At 31.2% G+C, this 25090-nt stretch overlaps 1 protein-coding gene across 1 annotated transcript in view; it reads left to right on the forward strand.

Moving 5' to 3' along the window:
• aos (protein argos) overlaps window positions 1–22852 on the forward strand; it is a 69161-nt gene extending 46309 nt beyond the window's left edge. The window contains exons 2-4 of the mRNA XM_088228798.1: window positions 18141–18265; window positions 20006–20273; window positions 21476–22852. Of these exons, the coding sequence (XP_088084924.1) occupies window positions 18141–18265; window positions 20006–20273; window positions 21476–21697 (615 nt within the window). The 3' untranslated portion in view covers window positions 21698–22852. The remainder of the gene's footprint in view (window positions 1–18140; window positions 18266–20005; window positions 20274–21475) is intronic.
• Window positions 22853–25090: the final 2238 nt, after the last annotated feature.

The raw sequence follows: 25090 nt of genomic DNA on the forward strand, positions 1-25090 counted from the left end.
GGCAGTGTTCCCACGATTCGAGGGTAGCACCTTGCATCCTCCCTGATACATTTTTTTGCAAGAACTCGGGGCGAAAGTGGAGCCACCACAACTGGCTGGATATTATACGTACCTTACTCTAGGAATGCCAATTATTGCTATATTTAATTTATTTTTAAGATGCGAAATAATTTAGGTTCACCCGTAAAATGCTACTTTCAATGAAGTTACTATGCATAATTTACACAGAGCCATTTTAGTTTGCTTAATATCTTAAGGGAGAATTACGAAGGTGATTTAATGCAACATTAAAACTAATATTCTTTTCGACGAATGGCAATACCACAAATGCTAAAAAAATATACCCATTACTGAAATTAAATAAAAATTAAAAATGACATTTTTATTACATACATTATTTTACAATGCTAATGTTAAATATTTTACCGTATAAGTCCATCAAAAGCAAACACATAAAATATCTAAAGAGTTTTTTTTTTTGGAAATCAAATCTCCCCAGAATGAAAGGGAAATTTTTTTACGTACCTTGCAATAGAATATTGGATTCATTTTTACATTGGACTTAATTTGTTTTTCTTTAGCGTTTTTTTATATTTTCATCTATGCACGTGTTGAAATGATGAGTTAAAATGTTTTGTTTTATAAATAATACATATATATTTATGACTGTCATAATATCTGTTACCTTATAAGAATAAAAAGAGAACGAAAGAGAGAACGACGATAAGAGCTTGGATTATATTTCAATACCACAAAAATGTTTAAGCCAAATTAAAATCACGTCAAAAAAATGCATCGCACGAAAAGAAAATTTTATCCAATGCAACTTTAATCCAAGATCACGAACGCTCTCCGCAATCTTATTCATAAAATTATAATCCGAAAATGAACGGGTAAATTAGGCTATAAATAATAATAGGAAGGTAATGATAGGGAACGAAACGTCTAAACATTAGCACAAAAGTTTGCATGCGTCACTCTCCCAACTCGTCATGGCATCTACATATTATATTCAGATCCAGTTTTGTATGATATGTTATACAGACGGTTTTAAATTATAGACGAGCATGTATCGCGTCACGATTATCATTAGTTTAAGGATCAACTATAAATCAGCGATACAAGATGTATTTTCCTCTGTTATTACACTGATTATTGCCATCTGCAGAAATAAATTGTGTTTTGATTAGATTTCTTTATAATACGATGATATTAAGGGTTCCCTGTTAACACGCGTAATAACATCATCATTTGAGTCATCGATAACCGTTCGGTTTAACGGTTGTTTCTTGCTATATTTAAAATCGATTGAGGAAAACGATAATTTTGTGATGACGGTAAAACATGACGTAACAGTGTCATATTTCAAAATAGTAAACACACCCAACAAAATACGTCATTTTTATTGTTGTTTCCACAACTTGTAGATTGTTCTAAACCGTAATCAAATATATAGTTTTTTAAATTAAAAAATAACACACAAGAAAACCTTTTTCTTAGTTTAAGCCTTGTGGCAATTTTTCAAGAGAGATTAGCCTCCTACGAGGTAGATTCCCAGTTATCTGTCCATCACCTTAGGGTTGGCCGTGCAATGCAATTATGGATACTTATGTCTTCTTCGTTGCCTCCCCCACCTGACGACATCTTCTATCTCGAATATTTCCCTTTTCTTCACGATCATTGTGTTTATATACTCGTTTGTACACGAGTGAACTAAAAACTACCTATCTGTTTTAAAAATATTTTTCTTTTTAAAAAACGTGGAATCAAAAATTCGATTAGAATTTAATTTTAGAGTTGTCAATTCCGCCCTTCGTAAGAAGAGTGCAGTATCTCAGTTAGACATGTTTCTGAGAAAAACGCGGTAAAAGAAAATAATGTTGTTTAATAATATTTAAGTTTGAGAGATAAATAAAACTAAATTAAAGATTATTAAATGATAAACTGAAAATCTAGTTACTGCAGTTTTGCTCTCTGCATTTCACGGTTCTTAAAAGAATATTGATACGTAAGACTAAAATAAAGATCTTTCTTCGCGATTCCGAACATGCATTTAACTAAATGTCTTGCACTCTTCGCGAGGACGGTAGAATTGAAGTCTGGCGAAAAACTGAATACGCTAGACATCATTACGTCACCGTGTCTATGTTATTATCGCAGTAAAAGAATATCGTCAGTGAATAAAAAGCATCGCCCGTATTCCGAGGTCTCGCGAAGAACTGAAAAGGTACTCCGCCGACGACATCGACAGGCCATTCAGAGTTCCTCCATACAAGGAAGGATGTGCGCTCCTTTGTGAGGCTGAATGGGCCGAAGTGTCTTGTGGGAGATAAAGAGATGGAGCATAAAAGGGGGCACGTGAATAGGAGGAAGTAAGTGCTCCGAGTAGAATAACCTGACACGCATCTCCTACAAGATGCAGACGCAAGGCGTACTCTTGTACATACGACATACGTAATACACTACAGATACGGACTTACTGAATATGGATGATGGGAAGATCTCCAATTTGAATAACATGGAGCAACTTCCTATTTATTCCATAGATGCATTTCTGGTATTTAAAACACGATTATTACTTAGCGTTTTTAACATGTCCTAACTTTATTTCAATTCATATTTATAACAACACTTATTTTTATTTGGGCTATTGATCCGTTGTAATAAATGGAGCTTATATTATCTACGAGTACGTCATTTAAAAATAAATTAAGAATGCAGGTTGAGTAAATAGGTCTGTTGAAGTTTTTTAACGCGAGCGATTTTCGCTTAAATTAGCGATATTCGTAGATACAATAAAAACACGATATTTAAAATATTTTAATTACTTAAAGGAGTAGTATATATTATATATTCCACATATTTTTTTTATTATTAATTACAAAACATATAATAAAAAAATGACATATTATACTCCCAGGAGTTATTAGAAACTCATTTGGGACCGTACATAAGAAAAAAAAAAATTTTTGACAATACATAATATCATACAAATTAATACATCCGAAATAAAAAGAAAACATTATTGTATAAGAAACATAAAACACGATCTTATATAAACTACATTAATAATTTTAAATGTCAAAAATATTTAAGAAATATTTTTTGATTGCGACACTTCTGGATTTTTTATTCAGTTTTTCGTGTCTTAGCTCATCAGGCAGTTTATTATATTCGGAATGGCCAATATGTTCCGAGGACCTACTGCCAAACTTTGTTGAGCGAAACTTAGACACATGAAGATTCCCCGAATAACGCGTATTGTAATTATGAATATTATGACCAAATGTGTAACTTCATTTATAAAATATTATAAAAATATATTGAATATTAATTTATTTTATTACATTTTACATTACATTTACATTTTTTTTTTTTTTTTTTTTTTTTTTTTTTGCACCACAACAGGCCAGGAGACCTAATTACAGTGGTGAATTACATCACAGAGCACCCAGGCTTGAGAAAATTCACATTTTATTTTTTTGTGTTCTCACCGGGAATCGAACCCGGAACCTTCCGTGCGTGAGTCAAGCGTCTTGACCACTACACCACGGAGGCCGCCAATATTAACTTATAGTATATTTTTACTCTCAATTATACCTAATGATGTATAAGCTAAGGTTTTTTTTTTTTTTTTGAAACCAACACAGACAATAATAAACAATAGATAAAGAATAACAACCAATAACAAGACCAAATATGGGTTTCATATAGGAACAGAAAAAATGTGCAGTTCGCTAGGGGTGAAAGGAAGTGGGATGGGAAAATAAAGAAGGAAGAGAAGAAGAAGAAATAGTAAGGGAATATAAAACAATGAAAAAAGAAATAAATAAAACAAAAAAAGAAAAAATAAATTATTGCTGCGAACTTGAAGCTTTTCAAAGTAGTAAAAAGTGCAAAGTTATATGACGTAGGTACTATTATACGCGCATCTTTATAGTGTAAAAATTGACTTCAAGAAAATAGAACAAACCAGATGTATATACTCTAAGGAACAAACTGAAAAGTTTCTTGTTGTTGTTGTATTTTAAAAACAAACACTGACACGTAATCCAGCGGAAATTATCCGCACTAGTTTATAAATAAAATAAAAATTTGTAATTTCAAATAATCGATTGAGAAGTTTACAAAACTTGAAAAAAAAACACATAATTTATTGCCTCAGATAACTAAAACATTATTGGATTATGTACTGTATAGGTTTAGGTAGTCTTATTTCTTCGGCGTTATTTTCCTTCAACCATCGGACAATATAATATTTCGATCGTTAACTTTCTCTCCAGGTCGAGATCACATTGCATTTAATATTACATTGCAAGAGAGGTTTAAAATTCTTAAGAATAAAATACGTTTGACGCCCTCAATTCACATCCGATTTAGTATTGCGTTACATACCCATACATACGACCTACGTAATATTTGGTTTTACGTCCGGTAAACTAATTAATTATTCCAATTATTTACCTGCACCGACATAATAGCGACGTTTAATGAAAATGTGTTTTAGGTGAATTAGAATAATTCGAATGTTGATTGCATATAGAAGTATAAACATATTTAAAAAATATTTATAATATACCTAATGACCGATGACCAATAATGTTAAAACATGACAATGAATCATGAATTGTGATACGTAACTCGGTTATATTATAATCGCATAATTGAATTAAAAATGTTTTGATTAAATTGAGGAGTCCAACAATTTAGATCCACAGGTTTTTGGTCATCGAATTATACAAATTTTAATCACACGAATATTAATAAATTACGATTACATAAACGGTTGTTATTTTCATTGATTCCAGTAGCAATTCCATTAGATGAGCATTGATCGGCAAAATTATAAAGCTTTAAAGTAATAAATTTAATGGTAAGCCATTTTATAAATAGCGTAAAAGCATTTAGTGTTACAAAAAAAATAAGTCAATAAATACTTTTTACGTCTAAAAATAATTTGGTTAAAATTAATTTTAAAAAAACTGTATCCTGGATAAAAATTACTATCGATTTATTTAATATTTCGATTTTAATATACTCGTGGATGTATCAAAATTATAAAATAACAATATAGCAATAACGATGTTATGGAAAATTCAATGCTATCAATTTAATTTTAATATCTACACAGTTTTATTAACTTGCACTTTAGATGTTTTGCTATATTCTTTGTTGACGATGTAACTATTTCAATGTTTTATTCGGTACCTACATTGCTCATTGTCCAAATCTCACTTAATCTCTCTTTCTTCCACCTGCTTCCCGTCCAGCACTTTACACACTACACCTTTCGGCCAGTATATCGATTTTTAAATCCTCACAACTCATAATACAATGTAATAAAAACTACCTTCGCATTAAAACGAACCCTTTCCAACCGGGAATTTAATATTTCCAATTGGACTTCGGTTCTATTTTACAATAAAAAACAATTCAATGATTTTTGTCCTTTTTTCGTAATTTACATAAACATAAATGAAATTGCTCTTCATTCATAAAACATCTACATTAACCAGGACCCTTTTTAATATTCGTTCGTACAATAACATGGGATGTCATCTAGATATACCTAAAATTATATGCAAATATCTAATTGTGAATATGTAGATGGAAATCCTTCCACCCCTAGTTAAAAAAAGTGTATTGTCAATTTTAACATTTGAAATGTGATAATGACTCCCACTTACATCCGTGCATAGAAAACCATGTTTCATATTACTTTTAATAAGAGGTTTCATATAAAAACATAATGTTTTGTTGTGCACAAAAAAAATAAAGACCTTAAATATGTTTTTTTTTTAATAATCTGTACTATGTAACTAAGTTAAAAGCTTAATTTGGCGTTTTAATAACGATTTTTTCGAAACATTTTTTTTTTTTTGACGACAGTAAGATATGCGTATTTCATTGTTTTTAGTGAAGCTTTATAAAAATCAACCAAATGTTAGTACTCCGGTGCTTTCATTCTTCATGTCTCATCTGGTACATGTTAAGTACAGTACTTCCTGCGTCAAGATGAAGAAGAAGCCGTTTCCTTTTATATCTATCAATAATAATCTCCACCCTCGCACTTCCAACCCTTCTATAAATAATTCCAACCCGTCACATGACACGGATATACATACTTTCTCACGGTTCTCGCAGATGGTAAATGGGGATGATTTTTTAATGGCCGCATCGTAATTAAATAATCTTCATTTCCTAAATTAATAATCTCACAGATATTTTAAATTATTGTTAGCAATAAAATAGTAATAATTAAAAATTCGCATTAATTATTCATGAATACTTCAATGAAGACGATAAACTGATAACGGCCTATATAAAACCACGGAATTTCTTATAATTCTTATTCTGTATACTTCTTTTATTTCTTATTTTCTTAGTGCACACATAAAACAACAGTGAAAAATTTATAAATAAGGAAAATAAGTGTGTACAATAGTAAAATAAACACAAAACTTTTTTAAACAATTTTTTTTTCTACCGACCGGTTTCAAAGCTACACAAAATTCTTTATCGAGGTATACTTAACTAATGAATTTTATCATATTTTATTTTTACATATTATGAAGTCTAAGACAAGTGTTTTTGTCATATTGTTATTTTAGATAATTTTACCTTACTGGGGTGTCTCGTGCCAAGGAAAAAAAAATGATTTTGAAACATGCCATATAAAATATTATACATACCTTGTAAATTCACACTTCATTCCTCTATCTCTACCTTTTTAACTATTGCTTCCATAAGACCAAGCGTATAAAAAAACATTGAACATTAGTGTAAGCTACCAATGACATGTGTCCTATCAGCACGTTGGTTTGATATTTTTGTGACACTACATGGTGAAAATGCATATGGGATATTAGTGTACTGACTAAGAGACGGGTACGTCTCGAAACCGGTAGACATAGAAACGTCGGCAAGTAGTTATACATAAATTTAAAAACATTTTATACAGTGAAATTGATTGAAAAATTGTCAATAAATAACAAAAACTAAACAAGCGTTAGAAGTAAAAATAAAAATATTATGTTATAAATACTATACTATGATTTTTATCATAGAAATAAAATAATAATAATAAATGAGAATCTAATGGAAAAGAAAAAAAACAACATTTTAAAAAAATCGAACCCCCTCAACTTATCTGCCTTATTGCTCCGAGTTTGTAAATTGGTGCCAAAAAAACACTGCCACTTTATATTATCGCAGGTGAAAATATTAACATTTGCTATAAATTAAAATTCGCCGTGAATCCTGGTACGAAATTAGCTGTCACGGATTTAAAATACACGAAAATTTATGTATTTTTAAAAGGACATTTATTATCCTTATGTAAGATCAAAAATAATTCTGACATTAACTACAGTAAAGCCAGCTGGTAACACCAGAAGCTTTAAATTATTAACAAAACGTTTTCTGTAATAATTTATTCAATTTAAATTGAGTTTCGTTGTAAAATTAAAATATCTCAGGTGTTTTCAATCAGCAAAACTCATGATTTTTACATATTCAACCCCTTTCTTGGCAACGTATCCTATAGGATACATATTGAAATCACTGAAATTACTTGGCTTCATTAACAGAATATCCTCTGATTTTACAAATGTCCGTACAACCAAAACTCTTTATTGCTCAACTGTTTGCCCTCTTCTAGAATATGCCTCCGTGGTCTGGTCTCCATTCTATGTCAATCGCATAAATCACATTGAATCAGTCCAACATCGCTTCCTTCGAAAAATAGCGTGGATGCTTGGACTAGAGAGAGATAATTATTCTTATGCTGAAATAGAGTCAATGTTAAATATTTCTAGTCTACAAAAACGTAGAACTAATATTGACTCCATATATAGTATATGTTCGGCATACTAAATGGAATAATCGATGTTCCATCATTACTGGGACAAGTAAAATTCAATATTCCGACTCGTAGATTGAGAAACAATGAAGTACTGTTCATCGATCAGCATAGAACAAACTATGACCTAAATTCTCCAATGACCCGTCTTTGTCGTATTGTTAACTCAAGACAAGATCTGTACTATTTTGGTTTAAGTTTACAAGGATTTAAACGAGCACTAAATAAATAGTCCAGATCTTGTCTCGATGTCCCTTATGTTTGTCAATGCTTCTTTTTTTTTTTTTAATGTTTTAAACTATTATTTTATTGTAATATTTAAACCCTATAAATTGTATACATGGACAATGTCCATTAATAAATAAATATGATCTAATTTTTTCTCATGAACTAAAATACGTGTAAAAAAGCGTTCAACCAAAACTACTTTACCATATTTTTCATTCTTAACTGTATTATCACAATTCATAATAAACGTTGATAAAAAATAAAAGTACTTTTGTGGGATTTAATCATCAAATGTGTAAAAACATATTTTTTCGTTCTGCCAAGATAAGGGTTAAAAATAGGCGTTTAACATAGCATCTGTGAATGTGGCGATTAGCGAACATTGAATGGCTCATTCCTCACGTATCGTCCAAATCCTCACGGCACGGTAAAATAAGGATGGATCGACAATTATTGTTCAACTTCGACATATACTCTTTCGCATTTTAAATAGGCTTTAAAGGAAAAAAGTGGCCATCTAAGAACGATTAAAAATTTGAAAAAATCGTAATTAAAGCGAAAATTGCTAGGTGGGACAAACTTTTTATCACTTTAAATGAGTATATATGTGTACCGTGGGGTACTTGAGCCCTCGGTACATACCGATGTATCTACCTCAAAACTTGAAGAAGAAGGGTCGGTAGTGAATCTTCGTGATCGCTCGGGGGAATTTATCTTCAACTATGACGTGATAATGAAGGTATGTCACTTTAGTGCGCAGATATGTGCAACGTGGCGTACGCGTCCCTTTGGTACATAACGATGTACTTACCCAAATCTTGAAGATAGAGGGTCGGTAGTGTATCTGCATATTCGCTCGAGAGAATTTATCTCCAACTATGACGTCATGGCGAAGGTATGACGTCCTTAACTTCCCATTGTTATCGCGGCCACGGGCCCCGATTACAATGAGAAGTTGACGTTTATTTTCAATTTTATCTACAAAATAAAATTAAGTTTTCTGTATGGAAAACAGAATATGCATAAAAAAATTTTCTTCCAAACATGTTCAATTATAGGTTTCCGACGAAGATACTTTAAATGTTCATGTAAATGTACTCATTTTTGTACACAAATATCGGTTGTTCTTTATAGACAGTCGAAGATAACTCTGTTAAGTTCCCATTGTAATCGGGGCCCTGGTGCACGTAAAATAAATATCCCTTCTAGGGAAGTTAAGAAGATGGTGTGCAATGTGAGTTTTTATCACACAATCACACACAAACCTGTGGTATAACAACCACAAAGGTAAAAATGATAAAAACCAAACATGCGATTACAACACGAAGGTAATTTTGAATGTAGTTATAATTTAAATGTAAACATCTCGGGGCATGGAACTGCCGGCGAAAAATACAACACTAGTGACTAAACTGCCCTTGGGCACTTGTATAGCCAGTGGCCAGTCTATAATGGTTGAATTATATGGTTCAGAAAACTGATGAGATTTTGAGTCAGATTTGTGTGACGCAATACACAAATTGTTTGAAATCTTAATTTATCTAAAGATCCAACCCATAACCTCAAGAATGGTGAGCGAACACGCCAGTCACTGAAGACAACGAGGCGGACTTAACTCCACTCGATATGTCCTTATTCATGATTTTTAGCTAAGAGCAGCCATCGAGTCAAAAACATTCGTCCAGCGTTCTGGTTTTATTTCCCACACAGAACTGTATTCTTTATCCGCCTGGACAAATAGTAAATTTAGAACAGGCATTAACATTAATCCTCTCAATACCCATTCACCGCTCTATTTTTTTTACCTTCTCTTTCACAGTAGTAGCTGCTCGATTATGGAATAATCTACCCACAACTGTCAGATACGCCCCTTCTTTATTTAAATTCAAATCACGTATGAAATATCACTTCCTGAATATTTGAGTTTTTCCTTTATCTTCCCTCTTTCCTTTCCTCTTTACCTCCTCCACTTATCATAGTATAGTGTAGATATTTAGTCAATTTAAATTTCTATAAAAATATATATACATCTATGTTTTGACTTGTACGTATAATATGTACATATACCACTGATTGTTTCAAATTGAACGGTTTGGGTAGGTAGGAAGAAATCGCCTTAAAGCAATACGCACGCACTTATACATATGTATGTATGTTAAGTGTAAATGTATATAAAGTGCTTAAATAAACAGTAAATTTTCACATTTCTGGATACTCCATAGTTAATGATTTTAATAATACCAATAAAACATCATTACAAGCGCCTTTGCCTAAGTAGGCATCTTCAGGGCTGCGATTATGAACGGCTATGGCCCAGGACTACTTAGGCCGAAGAATCGGGAAACAAAATATTGTTTGAATTTCTGTTTATTTTCTTGTTTAGTTTTCTTATCCATGTAATATGGCCATTATATTATAGTCTACTGTGCCCAGTGCCCACATGTATTTATAAGAACCGCAAACCACATTACAGTTGAAATTAGCTACCGGTTTAGAGTTTTTTTAACAGCTGCTACTGGCTACTGTTTCGCGCCAACAAACAACCCCACTTCACCCTTTAATGTTCTCAAAAAAAAGAAGAAAATTTAGTCGGTTAAAAAGAGTTCGTTATGTTACCAAACTGAAGCCATATCATTCACCGTAAACAATCAACCAATAATATGCGCGTTATTCAGTTATGTTGAAACGTGTTATTGAAGTTTCGCATCCATACATAGAAGTATGAAATTGTCAAAATGAGGAAGAAAGAAGCTGAATGCAGTCGAAATACAATCTCTCAGGCGATTGTGTGGTAAAACTTTTTATGCTAGGTGCACAATGTCGAGATCCATGCGTTATGTGAGGCTGGGACGAGCATTATCGCCGTCTGTCGGAATAGATAGAATAATATAGAGGAAGCGAGATCTGTATACAGACAGAGTGATTTATTTTATTTTATTCAAAAAACATACAGTCATACATAATAAGAATTAAAAACAACATTTTTTTAACATGAAAAGACAAATTAAATTTTTATAAACTATCCAAAAGATATAAACATTAAATGTGACAAAAAAATAAATAAATAAGAATTTAAGTGAGAAAAGAATAATTGTTAACATTTGAGTTTTCCATGGAGGTAATAAATTAAAATAAATAAAAATACCGAATGTACACTCCGAGCCATCCACGCACACACATGAACGCACATATAAAACATACACAAACATATACATTACATGCGGCACATATACATAGCATAAACCACTCAAGATGCACATTCAGCAACTATCCCAAATAATCGACCCCATGAAGAAATTTTCTGTACAAATGCAACGTGCAATGTCTCCATCAATACTGAGTCCATTATAATTTCTACAGGTACGTCTAATGAATGAATTCGAGGTATAATTGTTTTTACAAGTTGGTACATAAAAAGGGAATTAAATCTGGTATAGCGAAGAAGACAACGGAAACCAATATCTTGTAAAAGATACGGCGAATCAACTATATTATTGAGAATTTAAAAAAGAAAAATTAAATCACATGTAAGGCGCCTTTTTTGTAGTGATTCTATATTAAAATTGATCAAAGATGCGCCGAAATCATTTTCAATGTTGCCAAAATAATATTCCAGGCTCCTTTTAAATTTCTTTTGAATGTTTTCAATTTGATTAATATTTACATTATACTGAGGGGACCATACTAATGAAGCGAATTCGATTGATATGGCATTATATCTTTTCTGCCTACCCTAACGGAGAAATGATATAAAAGTTTGAATATTTTATCCAATTTTGTACTCGGAGTTTCCTTTCTGTGACATACTTTGCACCATTTTCTATACTTCTTGTAGATTCGTAAATATCTCTCGCTAATTACCACGAAAATACTGTTACAAGGAAATCGCAGAGAACGAATGAAGCAAGAACGTTTCTATCGATGTTTTTTTAGGCAGTTTCTTCCACTCGCTAGTGGCTGTTGGAAGGAAATCCATCCATTAGAGGTAATTAGCAACTTGTCGAGTATTGCGGATTAGTGTCTGTACTTCGTGCGTGGAAGATTACGGAGATACCAACAGATGTCACGTCATGAGAAATTCAAGCAATAACCACGCCACTCGAGTGGAAGCCGACTATTGGGTCAATGCTAACGCCTTTTCATTTCTAAGTCTAGGAGTACTGAAAGAGCTTTAACTGTCAATAAATTAATTTATGCGTATTCCCGTGAAATTTTCTGCAGCCACAAATCATATTGGAACTTGAAATATCAAATATCATAAATCATATTCAGATTTAAAATTTCACTTGACACAAATTATAATGTAATTATTATTTTTTGTCAAAATTCAAGTTGGAATTTGAAACACATATTTCTTTTCGAGACAAAATATATTTAAACTCGAAATATCCAAACTAGACACAAATTATTCTAATGTGAATTATCTTTTGGCACAAATAATATTCGAATTTGAAATATCTCTTCCAGACACTAATCACATGAGAATTTGAAATATCTCAACACCAAATACGAATTATCCCATCTTTTGTCCCAAATCATATTCGAGTTTAAAATATCAAACATTAAAAAAAGATATTGATTGATTTGGTGTTTATTTTGTAGAACTCCATATTTAAACTTATAATATTAGAAATCAAACCTTATACATCTAAGAATCAAACACTAATTTGAGTCTACTGAACAGTCTACTGTTTGGTAGACTCAAATCAGTGTTTGATTTATAATATTATAAGATTAAAAAAAGATATTGTTTACATTTCCAACCAAGCAACTAATAATTTAAAAAATGGTTTCGAATGCAAAAATGGGTAAATTCATATATAGCGTAATGCATAAAGCGTAATGCATACCATAATACAAGATACTCCAATAGGGACCTGATACTAAGTGAAGGGGTCAAAACTGTTCTGGCATCGAGGCAACACTATTATGTTGGCAAGAAGGTCCATAACTTTTTGCCGGAATTGTGGAAAAGCGGGAGTGTTGTCAAGTTGAGGAAGGTGTTGACCTCGCTCTTTCATGACATTGGTCGTGGGAGTCAGAGAGATTGATGCATGCCGCGGATTGGAGATTCTAACTGAATGTTAAAAATAAAATATGAAAATAAATAAAAATTTTAAAAATACAAATAGCAATCATTATGTATACACATGTATATACATATATATATATATATATATATATATATATATATATATGTATATATATGTGTGTGTATATATGTATCAATATGCATATACGAGTAAGTTTATATTTTGTTTTAAATATTGTTTATATTTTATTTATCTGTTGGTTCTATTAACTTGGTGATTATTATAATGTATAAAAATGTGATTGCGTAGCTTGGAACGGGGTATGTACACTTGTTAGCTGGGAAAGTGAAAAAAAAATGAACATATGATAAACCAATATATAAATATATATAAATAAAATAATAAAAATAAGATAAATATTATAAGTGCAGTGTTAAGTTGATGTAGAGTTTATGATCCCGTGGTAGCTTCGTGTTCACGCCTGAGTCGAACCAGCAAAAATACGGTTTAAAGCGCGCGCACAATGAAAGAAAAAAGTGTAAACGAATTTTCTATACGCGTTTGTCCGAAAACAATAATTTCATTTTTTCGAACTGTTATTCGTCGAGTTTTTTAATGTGCTTTTTTGTTATGTTGGCATAACTTTAGGAGGAAAAGTAGAGGAATAATGGGAGAGTGAATTCGAGAAGGTTCGGTGTCGGGTAACCATAACTACGGTAATGGTACTCGGTACATGTCGCCACAGCTAGTGGTCACAATCTCGTGGTTTCATCTCCTTCTGGCTCAATGAAGCGTTAAACTTACATCTCCCTCGGACACGGTCCTCTGTCGTGAAGTGACAGAATATTACACCGATGTAAATAACTATAAATTAATGCAGTACCTTTATCCATTCGTAACACAAAAATATGTAAACGTTTGCTTTAGATGTATAGAAGAAAATCTCAATATTCTCAATCAATCAAATCTCACGACTATTTATAACTAAAATAATTGAACGGGTTTTTTATTATGCTGTAACAATATTTTAATTAAAATTATTATTAATATAAACACTTGATTAAGTTTAACCGCATACCTATAAGTTGTATCTGAAGGTACATTCGATATAATATTAAAAGCTTTGCAGATAAAATTATTGATTGAATTAAAAAAATAATCATCGGGCACATAAAGTGTTTTCGAAATTATTGTTTCTTAAATGCTATAATTAAGACATAAATAGTCGATATTAAAAAAAAATAATACGATGTTTAGCTAGCGAACGCGAACGGCGTGATAATTAATTAATTTATTGTATTGGCCTTAGCTATTCTCAACAGTTATATAAAGAAATATATAAACAAGAAGCTGAACAAAAAGAACACACAACTATAAAGCAAAGACAAACATAGGCAATACAATAATGGTATATAATATTTTCATAAACACGATAAATATACAAGACTTCGAACTAAACCATGCCAATCTTCTCATCCCACACTGTTTTAATGGTGAAAAATATCTACGAAAAACCGGAAGGTCTATCCCAAAGAATTTCAAGTTGTGTGACGAATTGACTAAACCACACATTTTGGACATTGGGGCATAAAAACAAAAAGTAAATTATGGAAATAGTTTATTTTATACATATTTATAAATCGGTATATTCAATATTAATATTACATGTATATAATCTATGGACGTATTATCAAGCTTGATAAATTAAAGAACAAAATAAGACTGATAAATACATAAAAACTGTTTAATTATTTTTGTATGAAATTTTTCACATTTTTCATTTTCATAAAAAATTGTACATAAAAAAATTGCATTACTAATTTTATAAAAAGGATATTTTCTTAGTGGGTAGATAATGCTTGTTCATAAACTTAAATAATATAAATACTTATATTATATAATATAATTATTAAATGACGAAGAATGTGAGCCAGGTAGCGAGTTAATAAGAAATAATAAAATTCCTTATTACAAAAATCTACAGAAACCGATATTCACTTACGTTCTTACTTCACACAATGACACAGTTATCTACACAGATATAAGACATTAATTTCGGATGTATTTTTAAGTAAATAAAAAAGTATTTATGCCATAGAATTAAATAAATAAATTGTAAACACACGTACATGACAGTGTATACTTGTAATGCAGTATTAAATAGATTCCAGGGTGATTCTGATGGGTTAAAAGTTAAAATTAGTCTTCAATTTTATCGACAAAGTAAAATTAAGATTTCTGTATGAAAAATATAATATGTCTCCAATTTTTTTTCTTAACATGCTCAATTACCGGTAACCGAAGAAAATACTTTAAATTTTCATACAAATATGAACACTTTCGCACATAAGAATCGATATCACTTTATACCGTCTCAGTATTTACCGACGAAGATTTTTAAAAAAAAAAAAATAATTGCGTTCTTATGATTTACCCAAATATTTAATTTTGAGGGCCATTTTCAACCGTATATACATTTTCCACGAATAGGATATATTTAGTGTAGAGTATTGTTCTTACAGAACAAACCTTTTGAACTTTTTCCAAGATAATTAACCTCTAGTATACTTTACTATGTTTCTTTTTTTGGGTGACAATAAAAATATTGATAACAGTGACCGAAATCCTTCGCACTTATTTCTCTAGTATACTTATTAGATGAAACGGTTCTTTATGATTTTCTTGTTATATTAAATCCTTTAAAATATTTTATTATTTAATTTGATTTTTAAATTGTTTTAAACTTCTAGTAAATATGTTGTATAATTTTTAGGTTTGATTTTTGTTTTTCAATCTTGGGTAAAAAGTATTGTACCCGTTTTTTATTAAACAGTGCTTTGTGATGTTATTTTTATAGTAATCCCTTAAAATAATTTACTAAAGAATTTGACTTTTATATTTATTTTTAAGTTGTTTTAAACTTCTTTTGAATGAGTTGTATAATTATTAGGTTTAATTTTTGTTTCAAAATCTTGGGTAAAAAGTATTGTCGGCTGTGGAATCATCTCCCATCCACCATCAAAGATGTTACTACATCATCTCTGTTTAAATCACGTCTGAAGAAACATCTTTCCTTTCTTTCATCCTTTCTCTCCCTTATCTCTTCTCCTTTCCTCTTTCCTCTCATTTCCTTTTGCCCATTGAATAATAGTTTTGAATTAAGGTTTTCATAAACAAATACGTATATTTCTATTTTTATATATCTTCGCTTTTTAATCTTTATTTTCTATTGAATATGTTCTGTAACTTGAATTACAAAAATAAAGCTATTATTTTGTTGGTTGGTTGGAAGAAATTCCCATTTGGCAATAAGCCTGCCAATGTACAAATAACATTATATACAAAAAGTTGAATAAATATATATTGTAGGTATTCGTTAATTAAACCAATTATGTTTATATTATAATTTTTTAAAAGGCATTTTTTCCGTATATGTTGATAAAATAATAAAATACGAAGTATGAGCAGACAGCCGACACGTGATCATATACCTAGATACTTAGTACTCGATACCACAATATTACCTGCGGTGGCCGGTGGGAGTCTCGAAACCTGAGAAAACGAGTCGTTATTCGTACAAAACAAAATGAATAACAATATTTTAATAATGAAGCGGAGAGAGTAAGACGATACGCGGTGTGTGCATAGATAATGTCGAGCTGAGGATTGCTTCTGTAACCGTAACCACAAGGTATCGTTATTACCACATCTGCTGATAAGGTGAATATGCTCGTCTTCATTCAAATCTCGAATTCATTTATGCATAATAATGACAGCGCTTTCAATGTTAATCTACCAATCGGAAAAAATGGGAATTATATATTGTCAGTAAAAAACCACACAATACAGAACTTTTTGACATAATTTCGTTTTTTTTTACTTCATACGAGGGATTCTATTAAATGTATCGCTTAAACGATGAGATATTTAAAAAAATATATTAATAAAAAAATAATAACAATCATGGTTTATCTACTACATACACACTCAGGTAATAAATTTCTCTGAATCATGTCTAGTCTACCTAACTAGGTACAACCTGTTTTAAGGCAGACATTTTTATGCAAAATAAACAATAAAATTACTACCTACTAGTTAATTTATCATACAGTTATACAATATTAATTTATACCATTTATTATTTAAGAATGTTTTTGAGTAAATTTTCCGAATTTTCTCGACCTAAATCCAGTAGCCAATTTTTTACAAATTTATTTTATTGAATCCGGGTCATGGTTTTGCAATGTTTGGGTAACATATTGAATATTTTGGAGCCCAGAAACCTGAAATTTCTTTGCCCGAATTCAGAGTTTGTGGTAAACCCCGTGACCCATCCTCTAGTTTTACTTCTGGTAGTGTGGGAGTGTTCCTTTTGGGATTTGGTAGAATAATTTGCTTTCACGAACATTATTATTCTAAAAATATATAATTCCCTTATATCTAAGATGACTGATTTTTGAGCAGATTTGAGAGGTTTGAATATTGATTTATCAGTGCCTCCCCATCCCATATGTATGTAGTTTTGATTAGAAAACGATGTATTTTCTCGAATGTCAACTGAAATTTGTATGATTAGTGTGAGAGCCGTTAATGTGGATTAAACAGTTAAACATTTTCACTGTCGATATTTGGAAATTAATGTGAAAACTTATTGAACATCATGGCGAAAATATTGCTTTCATAATTTATTGTAGGTAGATACATATTTAATATCTCATATTATTATTTTTTATTCATTTAATAAAAAAACGGTTCAAGTAGGAAATACTTTAACGAATGGTAAAGAATGAAACTCGGAGTTCATATAAAAAGTACCTACGTTATGAGAGGGGACAAAACACGTCACGTTTTTTTTAGGGTTATTTAGGTACATTAGAATTCCAGAAAATTTAGGATGCGGAAAGCAAATCAACTAAAAATATTGTTTTTTTTTGTGATGCCATTTTAAAGTAATTTCAGTTTTGATACATAGTTCATGTCAGTGAGACTAATATGTGTGTTTTGTATGTTGTCTGCAGAATTCTGAAGAAGATCTCCCCGTATGCAGTCCCCATGCCGTATGCAATAAGGTAGACTTGTATGACGAGAACCTTCCTTGGGTGGAGAGGCAATGCCGCTGCGCAGGACATCACGCTTGTAAGAGGTAAACAATATTTATATTCTTTGCCCTATTAATTTATTAGATAGTAAATTGTAAAGTTAGAAGATAGGATTTCAAATGAAAATAAAAATCGTGGCCGTAGACAGCACTTTAATAGCGCGTATTTAGTATGTGAATACGTGTTATAAAAGCTTTTTCTACGGATGCGAGAGCGTTCGCGATGGCAGCCCTGGGCTGGCATTCTTAACGGAATTTCACGCGAAGGTATCGCGGCGTGTATTTAGTAAGTAAATTCGCGTTAAAAATGCGTTTTCTACGCGCGCTTTTACGTTTAGAATACCAGCCCTAGTGTCAGCCGTGTATAGTGGAAAGCGCATTTGCTTACCATGTAATGTATGATGACTCTGATTTGATGTCTGAGACATTAAAGAGTTTTTACTGAAATATTTTCTTTTGTCTTACTTTTTCAAGCCATTATGGAACGTAATTCTTTTCTTATTTATTTTTGTCCAAGTAGTGAAAATGTTACTAAATATCTACATTGAAATTAAGCGCATTTTTATTAAGCTAGGGTATTTATTCGGTAGTGGAAAAACACTGATGTGATTCGTCTTTTTCACTGAGTGTAGTGGTAAAGATAGAGTAAAATGTTTTCTGCATTACATTCGAATTCTATAATATGGTCTCCTAATTATAATATTTCTGTAACGCGGGTTGAATCGGTTACTCCGCCTGTGCCGTCACAAGTTATAGTCGGAGAGTTCTGCTAATTGATGAATTGGCTTCCCGAAATCGGAAATATATCACAACACTTCCTTGTGACGAAATTCAAAGTAGTTCATTTTCATTATTTTTTTCACACGTTTTCGATAAATATTCAATCAAATGTTCTAATTTTTACCGCGTGTAAGAAAAAGTTTTTTATATCCAATATAACGATCGAAAAACTTTGGAATAAACTAAGGTATCTTTTTATTAAAAGTTTTAAAATGATTATTTTTTAATATCGAGCCCTTGGAATAACAAGGTTCCACCTTACACTGATACTTTATTATTTGATACAATTTGTGAACCTATTTTTACAAATTGTAGGTATTAAATAACTGGATGCAGCAGGGCCCCGATTACAATGGAAAGTTAACATTTATCTTCAACTTCATCTACAAAGTAAAATTAAGTTTTCTGTATGAAAAGCAGAATAAGCATAAAAGTTTTTCTTCTAAACATGTTCAATTATAGTTTACCGACGAAGATACTTTAAATGTTCATGCAAATATACTCGAAGATAACTCTGTTAACTTTCCATTGTAATCGGGGCCCTGAAACCTTTTTTAATTCCTTTCTAAACTACGTAATTTCTTTAATATCCAGTATATGGTGTTAGTGCGTATGGAAGGAATTAAGACTTTTACAAATGGAACTGTTTTCATTCGGTAACTCAAATTGTTAGTTGGAACCTTGTTATTTCAAGGGGTCGATATGGTAACCATACCAAAGTGAATATAAGTCTAATGATTTTTTTCAAATACTTTAACGTAAAAATGAATAAAAAAGGTATCATAAGCATTTTTGAAGCTGGGAGGTACTTACTTACGTTGTATTATATTATATTATTATGGAGTGAGCGGACATACAAGAAACAGAAAACAATTTAAACCGCAGTCTAAAAAAGTATTGTCTCATTATTACCGCGCATGCGTTAGGAAACCGGTCATTATTACGTTACATTTTATCCGATTAAGATTATACAACATCCGCTCTATAATAATGGTCTTTTCGCAGCAATCTGTCGTCGGATGACGGCCACACTCTGGTGGACAAGACGCGGCACTACAAGACGTGCGAGCCCGTCAAGAAGTTGACCAAGTGTCGATACTTCAAGGATCCCACGTGGACGCTCATCTCCAGTCCTGACGCTAACGCCACGGAGCAGATAGTTCACTGCCACTGCCCCAAGAACTCGGTCACCTATCTGCTCAAGAAGCAGGCGTACGAGACATCTAGCGGCCACTTTGGTTACCAGTACACCTTCGCGTGCTCGCCGCAAAGTGTAAGTATAGTTATTCTTATTTTGTGGTTTGAGTATCGGCTAATTTTCATAAGATATTAAATTAATTTTAATAAGTCGTTATTTAAATGCCACAAGTCAAGTAAGTTTAAATACCCTTGATCATCTAATTTTAATAAAATAAAAATGTTCATTTTGTTTTATTAAATCCTAATGAAAAAGTAAACGCTTTTATACAACAAAAAAGTCAGCAAATAGTTTAATTTGTTTACCTTTAAAATACTTCTGTTGACTTATAGGGCGAGTTTCTGAAAATTACGATTAACATTGCATTTATAAAAAATATTGCTACAAAAGCAAATACCATTTTGGTGAAATGGTAATATATATAAAATATATGCAAACTTATAATAGAAGAAATCGAACACTGATTTGAGTCGACTGAATATTTTATTTTTACAAATATAAAAATAAAATAAAGTGTTCAGTAGACTCAAATCATTGTTTGATTTCTTTTATTATAAGTTTAAATATGGAGTTCTACAAAATAAACAGTAAATCAATCAATAAATATATGCAAGTTTAGGCATTCACAAGATTTATGAAGTGTCATTGGTAATCTTACCAATGTTACCCATTTTTCATAATTTATAACTCGCTAACTCATATAATAACTCATAAATACTATAACTCAATAACTCATTATCCAGGTAGGCGTTTTGACCCTACCAACAAAGTCGACGAGTAATATTTATTTGAAGCGGTCGGCGCAGAAGTATAAATTGTCTTAAACATTGAAAAGGGTCCTTAACCATGCGTTTTATAAAGTAGAAGTGATCGGACCCACTTCATTTCATCCATTAATAAGTGGTGCGGCTCACACCATCACCGATTTGTACACATGCTTTAACATTGAATGCAATTATCTCAGTTCCACATGTTTGTGGGTTACGTCACTTGTGCGCCGACCGCTTCATTTAAAGTACAGTTTTATACCGAAATATTTCATTGTGTCTGGACAGACTTCTGAGTAAGCTGGATTATCTTACCTTCATGTAACAAATGGTCAAGTTGCACCACTAAGTGCGGATAATTTTATGACGATATTATACAATGTACATTTACAACTCTGCCCATGACTTGAAATACAGTTTCTCATCCTACTGCCATCTGACGTTTTTTTTTAAAAGACAAAATCAATGCAAGTAATACATTATAATTAATGTTTTTTTATATTTTTACAGAGGCTTCGATGTTCCCGAAAAGAGCCGTGTCGCCTGTTCACGGTGAGGAAGCGACAGGAGGCTCTGGACGAGGTCAACACGAGCGTGCTGTGCCAGTGCCCGAGGGACCACGGGTGTCCGCGGCGCCACACGTCCGCTGGCGTCCTTCCGGGCCGCACGTATACCGAGGAAGCCATCCGAACATACTCCGGCTACTGCATGCCCATGACACCCCCGGAGTGAGGTCTGGTGCGACGCGAGGACTACCCAATGGACAAATTCTTAAACACCTTACAAAACTGAGAATATTTTCCCCAATCCACTGTAAAAAAGAAGTTTAAGAATGATTTTAAGTGGCTTTTGTAACAAAGTAAAAATTAAATTTGAATACAACCAAGGAAAATTCAAAATACAAAAGTTTAAGAATGATTTTAAGAGGCACTTAAAAAAGTAATAAAACACTACGGATGCAATGGATATAATGAATATTCTAGGCATTCACTGTAAAATCAGAAGCTTTTTATTTAAAGACAAAACATTATCCAAAAAGTGAAATTCTGCCCAATGTGATATAAAATGGCTTTTTTAATAAAACTAAAATTGAAAGTGAACAATATAATGCACAGTAACAACCAAATAAACAAATCTGAAAACACAATAAAAAATTTATATTTGACAACATAGAAAATCTCAAAATTACTATTATATTTATTATATGGTTTGAGTTTTAAGTTTTTCGAAATATAAGCAACGAATTCGACAGCTGTTTATTTTAGAGATACATAAGCAAATTTTTACCGATCAAATCAATCAATCATTTGCTATTTTCGTTATGAGTTTTAAATTTTTTTAACCATTGTAATGTAAAATGTTTCTTCAAATAACTCCAAAGTAACTTTGAATTTAATTTGAGTACCGCTGTGTATCAAAAAAGATCACATTTAATGAAAGAAATAGGTGTTCGTTGAGTGACGACGTATTAGTAAATAATAAGTGAAAAGTGTAGAGAAACAACGCATACAATAATTGTTATGACGCGAAGTGATTTCACCAGTTAAATGAAGAAAAACAATGAAAGTGCCAAGAGACTGAAGCGTAGATATATTGCACCTATTTATTTGAGTATTTTTTGTTTTTAATTTTGATACTTGCACGTCATTCCAGCATGTGAAGATATATATTTATGAAATAATTTATGTTTTTATTACTACAAAGTTTGTTTATATTTCTTTGTTTAATTTATTTTTTGTATTATCCGTAGTTGCCATGTTAAACAACATACCTCGAATTAGTATTTTAAAAATATTAAAATTGTGTATTGGGTGCCATCAAAAAATAAAAAAACAAACATTAAATGAAAATGCATAACTACCCAATTTACGAGTTAATAGCGCAAAAGAACAGTATGGAAAAATATTTTTTAATTTTGCCAAAAGTTATTCCCACCCAAATGTTTAGCATTTAGTAGTAGGTACTATTATATTATATTTATTTCTTGAACTATGTTTAAAAAATATAACATCTACTTTTATTAAATGTGTAAAAAAAGCTTTACAGATGTTTTATCAAAAATGTATTTAAAACAAATTTGTATTTTAGTATTCCATTTTGAGTAACATAAATAGTATGTTATATTTATGTAAAAAAAATAGAATTAAGAAATCTATTTATTACAGTCATACAATGTAAGTTTTAATATTTAAATATCTTTTTGATTCGATGCATGTGTGTAGATGACCTTCCAAGTTATATTGTTTAATAGTTTATATAAAGAAATAGGTTGATTTCAATACAAATAAATACACAAAGTTAGTGTTAGTTTGACTTTAAAACCTTTTTTAATTTTTTTATTTATCATATGGAGTAAATCATGAATGTTGCTTTCAAAATTTATTTTAAATGACTCCGTATAAAGTAGATTCAACAGCAAACATGACCAACTTTCTTGGATTATTGATCGAATTTCTTTAGTTTTATACAAAAGTACAACGAAGAAGACCGAAAAATACTTTTAAAGATTGAAAAGACTATATTATAGTGTAAATTATTTATCAATACATAAGGACCTAATATAAATAAGTCGATACTTTTAATATTGAAGAAAATATTTAAAAATACTCCTAAGTAGCGAGCTTCCTGTAGCAGTTAGTTTTAATCATATTTGTTTTTAGCGAGAGGATTGCTTTAATGAGAAGATTAGTGCTTCGAGTTATAGAAGTAGAAAACCGAGAGTGCAGAAGAATTTGTTTATATGTACAATGTTTAACACGTGTTAGCAAAACAACACTATGTATGTAATGTTATGGAGTGTAGATTTTGATAATAAATGTTTTCTATAATATTTTGTTGTTTTATTTAATAATATGAAAAAAGTGAAATTCAGAAATGGGTTACGTTTGAACATGTGAAACAAATTGACTGCGATTTACTATGTGTATGTGTATGGTGAAGGACAGCAATATGCAAACTACAGCCCACAGACAAATTTTAATATATTTTTTAAATATGCATATTTGATTATAATAAAATAAAATGTACTAATTTACTCTTATATTTCTACTGCTTCTTCTACTTATATTAGGCCTGAGCCCTTTATCTGTAATTATTTTATTTGTAATCATATGAGCGAGAATGAGAGCGAAATACGATTTCAATTGTGTTAGAGTGAAATGAATGTATAAAAAACGGATGAACTTACGAAAAGAAATAGTGACAGAATAAGGGCTTTGTTAGTCTGTTACTCTCTCTCCACCTTTTGAAGGTCGTATTTGAGATTTGCTTCTTTACGATAACCGTCCCTTGCTGTTCTTCCAGCTCTTAATTCTCCCATTCTGGTCACATATTCATTCTGGAACCTTCTTCCATCTCAGTCTCACAATATCCTCAACTTCGCATATTATCTGGATCTCTGTGTTTTGTATTCTGTCACGGAGGATTTTGTCAGTAATGTTTCTGAAAATCTTAATTTCGGTGGTTCTAATGAGGCTTTCTTAACTGTCAATAAAAAAAAAGGTTTAAAGAAAAAACATTTCAATTGATTGCTTATAAGTAATATAAATTTTAAAAAAAATCTTGAAGTGTTTTTTTAATAAATAATGTATAACTAATATTAGTAAATATTAGAATAAAACCGCTTACGCACATTTTGTGTCTACGGGTACCACACATAGAACTGTGTTCTAATCCGCCCAGACATGGGTAAAAGCAATGGCAGTGCATATTATTTTATTTATATTTTATTTACATAAACGGCAAGATTACTGTTTATAAAACTTATAATATTAACATATTTGGTTGAATTATTTTAAAAAAAAACAAACATTACGTTATACTCAAGATTTAGAAAAAAAATTAAACCCGAAAATTATATAACACATTCAGTAGAAGTTTAAAACAATTTAAAATAAATTTATGTCAGCCTCATGGTGTAATGGTCAGCACAATTGCCTACCGTTTAAGGGGTCTCGGGTTCGATTCCCCAAATGGTAGAAATATTGATTGAAAAAGTGTGTTTACACACTGGAATATTTCGTAGTTCCTAGACTGGAGTAGGACTGATCATCTTACCTTCATGTAATAAAAATGATCAAGATACGCTGCAATTGGTGTATCAATGCAGTGCCCTATGCACCATAA

The sequence above is a fragment of the Micrasema longulum genome, unplaced genomic scaffold (assembly GCF_059751315.1).
Source record: "Micrasema longulum isolate JH-2025_06_02 unplaced genomic scaffold, ASM5975131v1 h1tg000608l, whole genome shotgun sequence".
Taxonomy (NCBI): domain Eukaryota; kingdom Metazoa; phylum Arthropoda; class Insecta; order Trichoptera; family Brachycentridae; genus Micrasema; species Micrasema longulum.